This window comes from Corvus brachyrhynchos, unplaced genomic scaffold (genome assembly GCF_000691975.1).
Source record: "Corvus brachyrhynchos isolate BGI_N302 unplaced genomic scaffold, ASM69197v1 scaffold80, whole genome shotgun sequence".
NCBI classification, from domain to species: domain Eukaryota; kingdom Metazoa; phylum Chordata; class Aves; order Passeriformes; family Corvidae; genus Corvus; species Corvus brachyrhynchos.
This window is the reverse complement of record NW_008236769.1, coordinates 1375709-1389139: the sequence shown is the minus strand read 5'-3', so window position 1 is coordinate 1389139 and position 13431 is coordinate 1375709. Positions and strand designations below refer to the sequence as shown.

Sequence of the window (13431 nt, the reverse complement as noted above, 5' to 3'; positions counted from 1 at the left end):
AGGTGTCATTTCTTTAGCAATTTCTGTACCTCAGCTGTGTGATATTATAGAAAAAAAGACCACAGAGTGTTTAGGGTGTGAGTAGTCTAAGGATTTAAAGACTCCTTACTCTGTGATGCTCTGCAGATAGTTAGGAACACTGGGTATGCTGGGTCACATTAGACTGTATGGCATTAAGTTACAACAACATACAAAAATCAGTGGAGGGCAAAAAACAAAATACTTGTAGGACATGGAGGGGGAGTTGCCTGAGAAATGTTGATCTGCTCAGAACTTTGTGAAGAATGAAGGTTGTGTGCAGTTGTAGGCTGTGGAATATAGAGTGGATAAGAATTACTTCATCATCTGTCCTTTCTTTTGACAATATAAGCTTGTTTATTTTAGTTCCTTAGTTTGTGTTTCCATTGTGGTGGTTGTTTAGTGCTGGATGTTACTAGTAGTACAACTGTTTCTGTTTCCCATAATCAAAGTTGTGTATATTGAACCAATTTTTGTTCTGGAGAACATAAAATTCTCCTTCCAAAGGCTTTGTTTTAGCCATTGGTATAGTTCATTTATTTAATATCTTCATCCATGGAAAAGATCAGTGTGAAGTGTTCTGTTTGAGCATAGTTAATTGCTTGTGTTTACTTCCATGTTAACTGAATTCTTCTATACAATTATATGTCTTTTGCATCAATCTCTAAGAAATTGTGTCCTTGAGGTGTTTTGACTTTTTAATCATGTGTGAGACCTGTAGATCATCACTTTTGAGCTCTGCATTTTTAGCATTGACAAATCATAGCGGTGCACTATTTTCAGATTCATTTAAAAATAAAGGATATCAGTGTGGAATAAGGTGCACTTACAGAAATCAAATCCAGCAGTCAAATCAATCTCCAACAGGAAACATGTTTAAAATGATGTGAATCCAGTCTCTGTGTGAAATGTGGTGGTTTTTATATGCCAGCTCATGCTGGATCGTAAATGGCCCTTTTATTTAATATGTAGGAATTCTCTTTGGGTCTGTGAAACCACCAGATGAGAAAATGTTTTCTAGTGACAGATGATCATTTCTCTTGGGAGTTGTGTTCTAAAATATTTGTAATAGACTATGGTTGTGTAGGTGAATGCACAGAAATATTTTCTGTATTCGCATCTTGTCTTCACTGAAATCTGTGCACAGGAGAGTATAGCTACATTAACAGCATATCCTGTGTTTTAAAATGTACACCTGCTTTTGCAGTTGATGTAAGATGTTACCCTAGATGTAGAAATCTGCAAAACCGAAACAGGTCTGATGTGGAGTGGCTGAGTCTTACCATGTAGGTTGTAGTATGCTATTCAATCCGAATGAAGCGTTTCTAGCAAATGCCAAATTAAGGGATCACTCCTGAGAATTTATCAGTGTGTCCTGTACATGGGCACTGTTGCATATGTTGGCTTTGATAATTTCAAGCATGTTTAAAGTCCATAAATATGAACTTTCCTCTGTGCTTCTTCAATTCTTCACTGATTGGCCTGTGGTAGGCAAAGTGAAGCTGGAAGTGGGCAGAGGATAGACAGTTAAAAGAAAAAGAGAAAATAAAGTCCCAGCATGCTATTTAAATCCATCTCTTTTAGCTTTTCTCAGGTAATGTCTCTGTTAGTGGCTGAAAATGAGTATCATCTTTATACTGATCCTCAAACTTTGAATGGAAACCTGAGTATTTCACTTTCTTGGATCTTACATAGCCTCAGTAGGCCAAGTAAACCCTTGTCATCCCGTGCTGGTGAGTTTGTAGTGTAGTGAGTTTGTGGTAACAGATCACAAAGCAACTTGAAGTTAATTCTTTGAAAAGTACTTTCATTTCTCATGGTAGAAAGTAATAGAGCCTGTTATAACGAGGGTCTGGTTATCTGGTGCTAAGGGCTGAATGAACATTTGACAGACTTTCTAGCTTTCCAGATTTATCGTAGTTATTTTAAAGCAGAGAGAGAATGATAAAAAATACGTGTAAATTACTTCTCTTATCACTCCTTTATTTAAAAGGCTTTTGTCTGATTGTTGAGCCACAAACTCTTCTCGTTCGTTCACAAGTTACATGGCATTGCAAGAGGTCTAGGAAAAGGTTGCATCTGACAGGTGACTGTTCTTAGAACTGGAGTTAAGTAAGGCACAGGAATTTCTTTTGCTGCGCTCCTGCCTGAAATACACTTAGAGTAGTTGAAATGGCAGTATTTCTTCTTCCCCAATCCCATCCCGCATGGCTTGTGGGATACCATCTATTTGATAGGTGTTAGAAATGTTAGGACTTAACTTGAGCCTCTCACCAAATTTCATTGTCACTTCATATTGTTGGAGAGCAGAAGTTGGATTTTCTTACATTCTTTCTTTTTGAATTGCATAATGTATTTTCAGATGTTGCCAAAGATATATAAAAATCTGGAGTTTTTTATTAGACTCCTCCTGTTTCAAGCATTGTTTCCCTTGGATCTCCTCTGAGGAAGTAAAAACTTTACTTAATCACTCTATTCTGTATTTAATTTCTGTGTTTTAATACTCTGGGTCTTATACTGCTGTAAAATAGTGACTGCCATATCTTATTTATGACAACGTTGAGACATTTGTGCGCTGGGAGACAGAACTGAAACCATTGAACTGAAACAGTGTGAGGTAACTTCCTTCCAGGGCAGTTTCTTTGTGACACTTATCTGGGGATTGTTTCCAAAATCCATACTGAGGTATTTTAGTCATCTCTTGTAGCCTATGAAAGAGTTCTTCTAACGTGTTCTGCAGCGAATACTGTGATATGTACTGTGATATAACAGGACTAATAAAGAATTGAGTTTGCTGTTCAGGAATTGTTAGGCCTTTGCTGCATCAGTCAAAAGCACCAGCAAGTGTGTAGGTCCAGTTGGAAATGATCTGGCAGTCAGATGTTTGGGGGTAAAACTTTTCCAATGAACAGGTACTCTGTGCCTTTTTAAAGTCTGACATTTGTTTCCCACGCAGAAAGCATCCATTTTTCATTTCTCATTGTACTGGGTCTGGCTGGGACAGAGTTAGTTTTCTTCATAGCAGCTGTTATGGTGCTGTGTTCTTCGTGACTGGAACAGTGTTGATAGCACACTGATATTTTAGCTCTTGCTGTATAGTGTTCGCGCAGCATCAAGGCCTTCTCTCTTCCTCACTCTGCCCGATGTCTGTCCCGCCACAGTGATTGAGGGGGGTACAAGATGCTGCAAGGTTTACAACCAGGCAGGTGACCCAAGCAAGCTAGAGAGATACTCCATGCCATATAATGTCGTGCTCAACAATAAACTGGAGGGGGGTGGGATTTAGAGAGGTTACCCAGCTTTTGCTTAGGAAGTGGCTTGGTATCGATCATGGGTGGTGGTGAGTGGCCCGTTTCACTTTGTTTTTCTCTACTTCCACTTCTCCTTTGTATGTTAAACAATTTTATTATCTCAACATACAAGTTTTCTTGCTCTTTATTCATGCTTTTCTCTTAATTTGTCTGATTGTGAGAGGGAAATATGCACCTGTATGGTTTAGTTGCCTGTGGGCAACTAAGCACCACATGATCTCTTCATACTTGAGTAAGGCAGAAAGGAAATAGAGATCTCAACACATGGATATTTGTTTTGAAAGGAACCTCTAAAGGTCATGGAGTCCAAATACCCTGCAATGAACAGGGGTGTCTTCAGTTAGATCAGGTTGCTCAGAACCCTGTCCAATGAATGTTTCCAATGATGGGGCATCTACCAGCTTTCTGGGCAGGCTGGTTTTGGATACTATGCTTTAGGATTCTTCAGGGTAAGGAAAGTATTTGTTTTTATTTTCAGTGTTGAAATTTTTAAGACACCAGGGAAACTTCTGTCACAAAGAAATTGACACAGAAAACAGTAATCATAGTGTATTTTTGTTATGTTTTGTATATTCTGGAGTTAAATTTGAATGTTTTGCCATGCCACAGATTTTTCTGGTACCCCATTTCCCAAAGTGGTCTCAGGTCCATGTTTTTCATTTAGCAAGTCTTAGTTTGCAGCTCATATCTTCCCATTCCTAGTCTGTGCTTTCTGCTGCTCCCCCATGTTGGCCTCTCCAACACGCTCGCTTTCTGCTCAGCTGTTGTTTCTGCTGTAGTCAAATTTGACAACTCCCTTTTGCTTTTTGCTTTTCTGGAGACCATTTACAGAAAGATCCATGCTATTCTGACTAGATGCCAAAAACTGTATCAGTCCATAGGCCAAGTGAAGATAGAATACCTAATTGCTGAAGTTTGTATCTCTTTGTATGTTGTGGAAATTTTTTTTTAAGGCTTCTGTGCTCAGTACATAAAGGTGAATGATCTTTCTCAGGGGCTGTTAAAAGGATGTTTGTGGCTGAAGACCAGTACCGGAAAAATTTGAAGTTCATATTCCAGGCAGGAGGATGCTAGAGCTGTTCAGTGACTATAGATCTTCAGTCAGAGTTGAAGATAGGATAGCATGTAATTTTTGTAGAGATTTTTTTTTCATAATTCTTTTTCTTGAAAATGGCAGAGCTGTTTTGGTTAATATTCATTTGTTTATTTTTCCATCCAAAGTTGACTTGACACATAGAACCATTGAATAAAAAAATTCAGCTAAACAGTTATGTCCAGAAAATAAGACTGAATAACAACAAAAAAAAAGTTTGGCATACATGAGTAAAGACATACAACTACTGATAGATTTTCTTTGTGTATGTCTTTGTGCTCCTGATGCTGAAAACAGTGAAAATTCGTATTCCTGCAGCCATAGAAATGTATAGTACATATTGTATCTGAGCTAGGAATTCCAAATAGGATTTCACATTCTGTATTGTCTGAAAACATTTGAAACTTATCCTGTGTATTGTGCCATGTGTTTACCTAACCTGAGAATATTGAAAGTTTGAGTAAAACTATCTACTGTACTGATAAGATTAGTGGTAGTTCACTTGTTAATTTCCGTACTTACTTGAAGGGCAGTAAAGAGATAAAAGGAGAAAGAATATGTTCCCTTCCATTTCTGTGAATGGGCAAAAGAATTTTAATACACGAACGGGGACTTGCTAAATGAAAAGTATGGACTTGAAAAGAATTATTTGGAACATGACGCTGAAGAAAGAGTTATGCCTACAGTGCAAAATGTGGGAGTGAAATTAATTTATGCAAAGCATCAGAAGTCAAAACACAGGAAATAATAGAATACTAACTGGTGGTTGGAAAAAAAAAACCAAACCAGGACTGGGAAAAGAATTATTAGGACAAGTATAACTTGCTCCAATAGCAAGTGATTATGGTGTGGCTAATGCTCTTGCTCATGTTTCTAGTACGGTGTGTTAGGGAATACTAATGGAGCACAGCTTGAACTGATGTGAATGAAATAGCAACTTGACTGAATGTCTAGAATCCCAATACAGGACACCTGAAAGAGCACTTAGTCTTGGATAGTAAAATTTTAAAAATGCAGGAAATTTAAGGAACTTGGGGAGCATTTAGATATAATGATATATAACCTGTAATTAAGACTTCAAATTATATATATTTATCTTGTCTAATAACAACTGTAAGAATAGAACTATGATACATTTTTAGTTTCCTCGCTTGTACATATTTGTTGTTTATCAATCTGCATATTTTCAAGATGAAAGAAAGGAGAAATAGAAATACTGAATATAAAAAGAAATTCCAGAACAGTGAAATCCAGTGAAAACTGACACAAGAAGTGTGTTGTAGTCTCTGTCATAGCTGACAGGTAACCTTGTAATGTCTGAACTGGCTCATTTTTCAACATGCCAGTCAAATATGAAAGTTTGAAATAGCAACAATCACAGCTTGTGCAATGGATGTCATTTAGTACGGAACCATAAATATGTTTCTTGCATTTTCATGTGTCTTAACATCAGAAAAATATAAAAGATTCTTTTCTTCTGTGTAGTAGTAGTTGCTGATACTTTCTGTCCTTCAGGTTGTATTGTCAATACACATCTCTGCATCAGTTTGCAAACATATGGAAAAAGTAAACCAGATGAACCATTAAACAAAACACACGTGATACTTTTTTTTAGAATTTTTGTGTCTTGTTTGTATATTTGAGTTTTGTAGTGTGACTGAAAATCTGGCATCCTGAATGCAGTTGCTGCTTTGGAATATATCTGGTTCTTAGGAGCATATGTACTGGTCCATGCCTGCTAGGCATCACTAATGGATGAGTAAGGAAAGAATATGAAAGACAGGGTAAATGTAGACTGGTTTGGGTTTTTTTAACTCATGCTATTTTCTTTGCTGCTGGTAGAACATAGTTAGGTTTTCCTGAGAACAAGTTTGTAAAAAAAAAAGGTCATCATACTTAATAGAATCTAATTGAGTTCTGTATCAGACTGCTGCTTTCAGCCTCCGCAATATTCTCTAGAAATGCTTCACAACTTAGTTTTGTGTTTGTAGAGCAAGAAAAAAAAAATCAAAATTAAATTTTTGATATGGATTTATTTCCCAGTTCCTGTGAGACAGGAGAGAATGACTGTCTACTTTCCACATTTTGCATATCTTTCATCAGTCTCTTAGGTCTTTGCATCTGTTTGTCACTTTTCTCTTGTGCTCTCACTCTCACTGAAGGCTGGAGTTTTAGCCAATTGCATACAGAAACTATTGATTATTCATGCTTTCACGCTTTTATTACTCTGAGATAACTTTTTTCCCGCTGCTGCAAGTTTTCAGAATTGTGAGGGTGTGGCAGAATAATGCCATGACATGGTCATGTTTCTGTTTCCTATTTCATTCTTAATAATTTTGAATTCTTACTTCTTTGACTATTGCTGTTGAGCTAGGGAGGTGGATATTTGTGTAATATTTGAAATGATTTTGTAATGATGCAGGAAAATGCTGTTCATTGACACTATGGCTAGGGTACATAACTATCAGTCATCTGTCAAGATAACATTATTGAGGCAAAGTAGCTGAATTTAATTTAGAAACAGTTAAAATGGGACTTAGAGTAAATATCAAGATGCAATTTCCTCCTATTCTACCTCTCTCTAATGTATATTGAAAGAATAATAAAAGGTTTACCCAATTTACATCATCTCTTTGAAAGGTTCATGTTGCTAATGGTAGCATTTATGTGTTCACAAGTTGATTACAGTGACATAAATAACTTCATTTTGTGTGGAGGAGGGTGGGGAAAGCTGGTATATGAGTTAGAGAGCTATTGCACTGAGCATCAGATCAGAGTTTGCCCTGTGCCTCTCCAGAGTGACTCAGTGCTTTAGCTCTGATTCTGAAGAATGGGGATTTTGGTACTTTTCTCCTGTGTTGTATGTTCAGGATTTGACTAAAGGAAAAGATGGAATTTATTTCTTTCACTAATTGCAGCTGTGTTGTGTAGACCTCTTGTTAATAAAACTCTTCTTAGCAATTAAGTGCGTGTGCAAGGGGAGTAGATCTGCTGCACTCGAGTTCTGCAAGGGTGTCTGTTGCTGCAGGGCAGTGTGAGGTTTTGTCTATAAGGGTTTTTTGGTGTTAATGCAGTTTCTGGTGTACTAGGGTCCTCATCTTGGATTGGATCTGTTTGCCACTGTACAAGTGTTGTGTGCATAATGCCTTCTTTGCTTCAAGATAAGCATCTCTTAATTTTTTCTGTGGTGAATTGAAATGTGCAGAGAGGTTGAAACAAAGGCAGTAGTTCTGCTCAAAAGCAGGGAGCTAATCCATAGGGATGTTGTTTGTAGAGTATTGCTTAAAGGTAATCTGTTGTCTAGTCAGAGTCACAGACAGTCGAACTCTCTGTCAAATAGGATCATCTTGGGTCTACTGGGGAGGACAGCAACTGCACACCTACTCATACAGTTATCCAGGGAAAATTGGAGGCACGGGGTGTGCTCAGGACATCAAGCTAGGAAGATCCTGAGAAGATAAGTGTTAGAAGCAGAAGGGCTTTGGATGTAACTCTCCCGCTGCCAAACTGCAAAGCTGTTTGGGTTTTCTAGTTACTTTTTCTGCATTACAGATATGACAATACAGTGATGCATACCACAGAGAAAAATATAAATGAAGTTTGTGTCCAAGAGGACTCAAAATTTAAAATACATAAAACCAAATCTCACAGCGAGAATTCTGGTTTCATTGTTTCATTTAAAATTAAAATAAAGTCAGAGAAGTGAACAGTATAATAACAACAACAAAGTAAAACATGAAGGGAACTTAAGTCTGGTTGGAAAAATAAATTTTTATTTCACTGTTTAAGTTGAAAAGAAATTTGGCTTCATGTCATTTATTCAATTCCTCTATGTAGAGTGGACTGCCAGTATTTTAGAAGACTTATTTCTCAAGTCTTGAAAAATAACTTTAAAAATTGCTAAATGTTGTCACTGCCTTGTCAGGAGAGTGCTGTTTTGCTCAACTATATAAGTGGTAATAGTTACGTATTTGTACATTTCTAGGATTACTGAAGTTAAATTGGAATGTATGAAATCATTCCACCACCAGTTGCTGTAGAGTCCAGGAGAGATCTATTGCATGAACAGGGGAATTTCTTGTCATATCACTTAATGATCAAGTTCTTGTCCTAGGGAGCCTCCAATACTGTTGTAGGACAATAGTAGGAAAGGGTTCTTTTCCCTGTCCAGGAACCACAAAGGGAAAGTTATGCCCACCTATAAAATTAGTTTGGCAAGTCAGAAATATTTATGAATGCTGGCAGCAAAAGCACAGTCTCTTATGCCTCTTTATTTTTAGACAGAAAAGTGTTAAGCTAGGCTTGACTTTTTGTTACATTTTCATTTTGTGTTTTGGGTTTCTTGGGGTTTTTTCCCCCTGTCTTTGTCATTGTTTTAACTTGTGGTCATACTTCCTCACCAGGCTTAGCAGATGTACATTGCTGGGTTCAGCCTTCCTTTTTTCAGATCTTTTACCTGACCATTTTGGTTTAATCTGAGGATGTTTTTGGTAATGAAAATGTATCTGCCTTGTATTAATTTGATGTCTTATGTAAATAAAGACTTCAGTGGAAAGTCTTAACCTTGTTAGTGTAAAGAGTGTTCTCTCTCTCAAGAATGGTGTTGAAGCACTGAAAGAAGTTCAGCTGTCTCAAAACACTTTATGGTGAAAAAACATTTGAGTGTATAGCAGGCTGTTTATGGATCAAGCTTGGCTGCATTCCATAGGAGAGATTTTTCCTGTAATTCTGTACTGGCATGTATGAAAACGCTGTCATCCTTTTTGTAAGAAGTCATGAAGGAAAAACAGATTTTTGAGAAATTGTCCTGATGGAAAGCATTCACGGATTTGTCAACACAGATATGTCTGTTAATTTCTGTATGTTTATAGTAACTGCTTGTTGTTGGCACTGCTGGTCAATTTTATGGCAAAGATCTTCTGCTTCTTTACATTCTTGTGGTGTCTGAACTTTTCAAAAGTGATTCTGAGAGCAAATGTGACTTCAACAAAGAAAGTTACCTAGTGTTCAAATAAAAAAAAAGCCTCTACCATTGTGGGAAAAGCTGTTGCACGGAGGTGGTTAATATTTTAATAGTGATCTTCTCTAGGGAAATTACAAAGAAAATACATCAAATTCTAATAAAATTTCAAAAATTGTGAAATTAGGATAGTATCTCATTGTAAAATTATGACTAAACACTTTTGTTTTAAATTAGCAACTACTTCTTTTTTCAGGAAATTTGGAGAGCGACCTCAACCAAAACGGCTCACAAGGTAAGCATTAAAGAAACTTTGTATTTAACAATTTTCTGAAGTTACCCTTTTCATTCTCAGAAAATTAAGTTAAAAATTTGTGGGTTGATAACCCCAGAATTTTTAATAGCGAAGCTTTTCAGTTATATGTGCAGTCAGCAGCCAGAAGTACAATTTGTAACACAGTGGCTTATTTTTAATATGAAACTCAAAATGCATTTTTAGAAATGGTGTTGACTTCATGTATCAGTTATTGTAGATTATTCAGTACAATGTGGATCTGCTTATTTTTAAATCTTCAGGAATGAGCTGATTTGTTTCTTGAGTAAAAATATCTTGTGAGGTCATGCAAAGTAACACTTTTTGCTGCCAGAATTGAACACAGTGCTGTCAAGGAGTGATCTGAACCAATTTTTTGGTGAAAACCAAACAATCAGAGAGAGTATTAAATAGAGCTATCAAGGCAATCCATTCTGGAAGGTGTTTAGAGTGACTGGAGTACAGTGCTTGATTTGCTTCTGGCCTGCCTGGGATGTATTTATACCAGAAACTGTTAAGTGGTCACCTTCTTTTTTCAAATTACTGTAACAGAGTCTATGCAAATATTTATTATTCTGTGCCACAAACTGTGCCGCTTATAATTAGCTCCTGGCTATAAAATCCACTGTTTGCTTGAAAGCAAAAAAGGATGTGCCATTTGTTTTATAGTTTCGTGTGGTGATAGAGGAAGCCCCTTGTCACCCTGACAGTCTCTGTTTTGAATGAAATAATACCTTATGTTAGCACATGATGGGGGGGAGCATTTACATTTTATGTTGTGAATATCTGTCTCAGTGCATTTCTAGATAAGTTTTAGGTTAGCTTTGTCATCATTAAACTTCATTTCAATGCAAACTTGATCCGTACTGACTTAAAAGTAATTAACAGACGCGGCGGTTTCTTGTTGGCCTGCCAGCCTTCAGGGATATATGAAGATACTGTGTTTTAAGTAATGAGCTGCTTTCTTCTTGAGTAGTAACACCTGTTACTATAGCCTTGCAGTTACTCATAGAATTTATCTTCTTTGATTTAAAATAAAAGAACAAAAATAGAATGTATCTTCTGTGATTTAAAAAGAGTAACAACAACAACAATAACAACAAGACTGTGCAGTGAGAGTTTTAAACTAAGTTTTCTATTTACTGTAGTTACTCTAAATTTCATATGCAGGATTTTAGCTACTAGGTATGCTAGTTGCTCTTTCCTCAATACAGGGTAGGCATGTGAGAAATGCCAGCCATCCTTCAAAGCAGCAGTTTGAAAACCTTTCCTGTGATGATAGAGGCTGGAAACAAACAATCTAACTTTCCTCTGAAGAATAAACTACTGAAACTGAACAACTGTCACACAAATTTTTAAGATTTATTTGTTTGTATAGTGCTGAAAATGTATCTGTAAACCCTTAAAAGCATTTAGTGCAATTATTGGAAAATTGCTGTGGGTTTTTTGTTTACAGGCAGTCTGGTTTGACTAATAATCTGTTCATTGTCATGCAAGCTCCAGCAGAGCAACACTACTCTGTTCATACTATGCTAGTTGTTTTAGATGTAAACTATAATAGTACTAGCTTCATAAGAGTTTTAAGATTAAATAATGAAAAACATCATGTAAGATATCAGTGGGAGGGATTGGAGGGAGAACATCACTAGTTCTTGCAGGAGCTTGGATTGTACAAATCTGCTGTAGAAACAGACCAGTCGAAAATACAAATTTTCTTCCTCATACCATGCTGAATAAAGATTAGATAGCACCGAGCAGTTTTCTGTGTGGGTTGCTGGGTTTGAGTAGTTTTTTTAATAGTAGTCAAGTCAAAAAATTTTAGTGTGACAGATGTTTTTAATGTAGTATGATAGTGCTCTTAATATAATATTTCAAATTGTCAGATTAAAAGTTTTTAAACAACTTAAATGCAGCTAATATATATCATAATGAAATGTATAATAATAATTTCACAGTGAATTAATGTTTTGGGGTTTAAAATATATTCTTAAACAATGGCTGTAAATAAGTAAGTCTGTGGGCTTTGAGACAGTTCTTCCAGCTGTACTTTCATGGATAAACATCAGTTTTACCAATGTCAAATGTAAGTAGATCAAGTTAGTCCAAATTTAAAACAGCAATTCAAATCTATTCTCTGTTCTTATATGCTGCTATTTACACAGAAAATCGGCAGACTAATCACTAGACATTAATCATGTCTTATGCAGGCATGACAAACACAAGAATTTGCAAAACATCATTAGCAAAGCTGAGTTGTTGTTGTCTAACCCAACCCTGGCTCAATCTACTTGCTTTTCTCTGTGAAACTGTGTGTGGGGATTTCTTTTGGAAAAGGTCTAGTCAATAAAATACTGCTTTTTATCTTCCATGATTTTTTCACTAGAAATGTTTGGTTTTCTAGATCTGTCCTCAGGGAATTCAGTAGTTGGCCCAGTTCACAGAAAAAGACAAAAATCCAAACAACCAAATGAGAAATCCTTATGTAGGGTTTTATCTTTTCATATAAATTCCTGATAAATTCATAATTTATTTCTCTGGTAGATGACTTTGAAGATGAGTGCATTGGTGGGCATTCAACCCACAAATGCTCCTTCAGGAACTTGTGTTCCTGCCAGCACTCTGGCACAGCTGATCCCTAGGGTGTTGAATTTGGCATGCTGCTTAATGAACAGTTAGATTATTATACAGAAGAGTGACTGGGTGTTACTGTTCTCTCACTTCTCTCAAGGAATTGTTGTTCGCGTGTTTGAGGTAATTACAGCATTCATTTGTAATTACAGTGATGATGAACAATAAAACATATTTAAAAACTAATTTTTTTTTACTTGATGGTATACAGGAAGTAGGTGTTTTCTTCAGAAGACTAGGTGAAACAATGTGCTGAAGAATTTAACGTTTTCTTAGTATCTTCAAAACTGAAAGAAAACTTGTATATAAACTTTGCACTCATATGCTTAAAAGCTTAAACAGTTTGTCATTATCATGAGATACTAAATTGGTCATGAAGAAAATACTTAACTAATAAAATGTGTTCTACTCAGATACTGATGGCATGGTGCTTAATGAAATAGGGCTTTAAACATGGTGTAGTTATTGGCATTGATATGATTTTACATCACAAGCATCTTTTTCTTCTAGAAAGTGTAGTAATTGTAAATGATCACAGACCCCTTATTACTAGTTTCATGCAAGATAGTTATTTCTTTTTCCTGTACAATTGTCTTAAACAGTAGCAAACATGTCTTGACTTTGTTAATGGTGGCCTTTTTGGAATTTCAGGTCCTGGGGTTTTTTACCTAAAGCTGTCTTTGTTTTGTTATAAACAAAACCAAAAGAACTTTCAAAGTTTATATTGTGTTTTGATTTTTAGGGAAGCAATGCGAAATTACCTGAAGGAACGAGGTGACCAAACAGTGCTAATACTCCATGCGAAAGTTGCGCAGAAATCATATGGGAATGAAAAAAGGTAAGTTTTTTTGTTGTACTGAAGTCTTTCTACAGCTGGGAGCTAGGGAAACTAGTTGGGTGCACAGCACTTCATAGAGTTCCTCACATTGCCCTGTAGTCTGAAGAACAAAATGCTTCCTCCTAAATCTTTTAATTATCTAACAAGTGCTACAAGCATGTAGCATTCAATGAAGTGATGCCTTTTTCTACCAAGAGACTCCCTATCTGTGGGCAAAGCTTTTCTTCCATTGAACTAAAATCGCTCTCATTTTAAACCTTCCATTTTAAT

At 36.3% G+C, this 13431-nt stretch overlaps 1 protein-coding gene across 1 annotated transcript in view; it reads left to right on the top strand.

Annotated features, from left to right (window-relative positions):
* The window catches only part of RBPJ (recombination signal binding protein for immunoglobulin kappa J region), a 54361-nt gene that overhangs the window by 20684 nt on the left and 20246 nt on the right, over positions 1-13431 (top strand). The window contains exons 2-3 of the mRNA XM_017727544.1: positions 9639-9677; positions 13066-13161. Coding sequence (XP_017583033.1) covers positions 9639-9677; positions 13066-13161 — 135 coding nt within the window. The remainder of the gene's footprint in view (positions 1-9638; positions 9678-13065; positions 13162-13431) is intronic.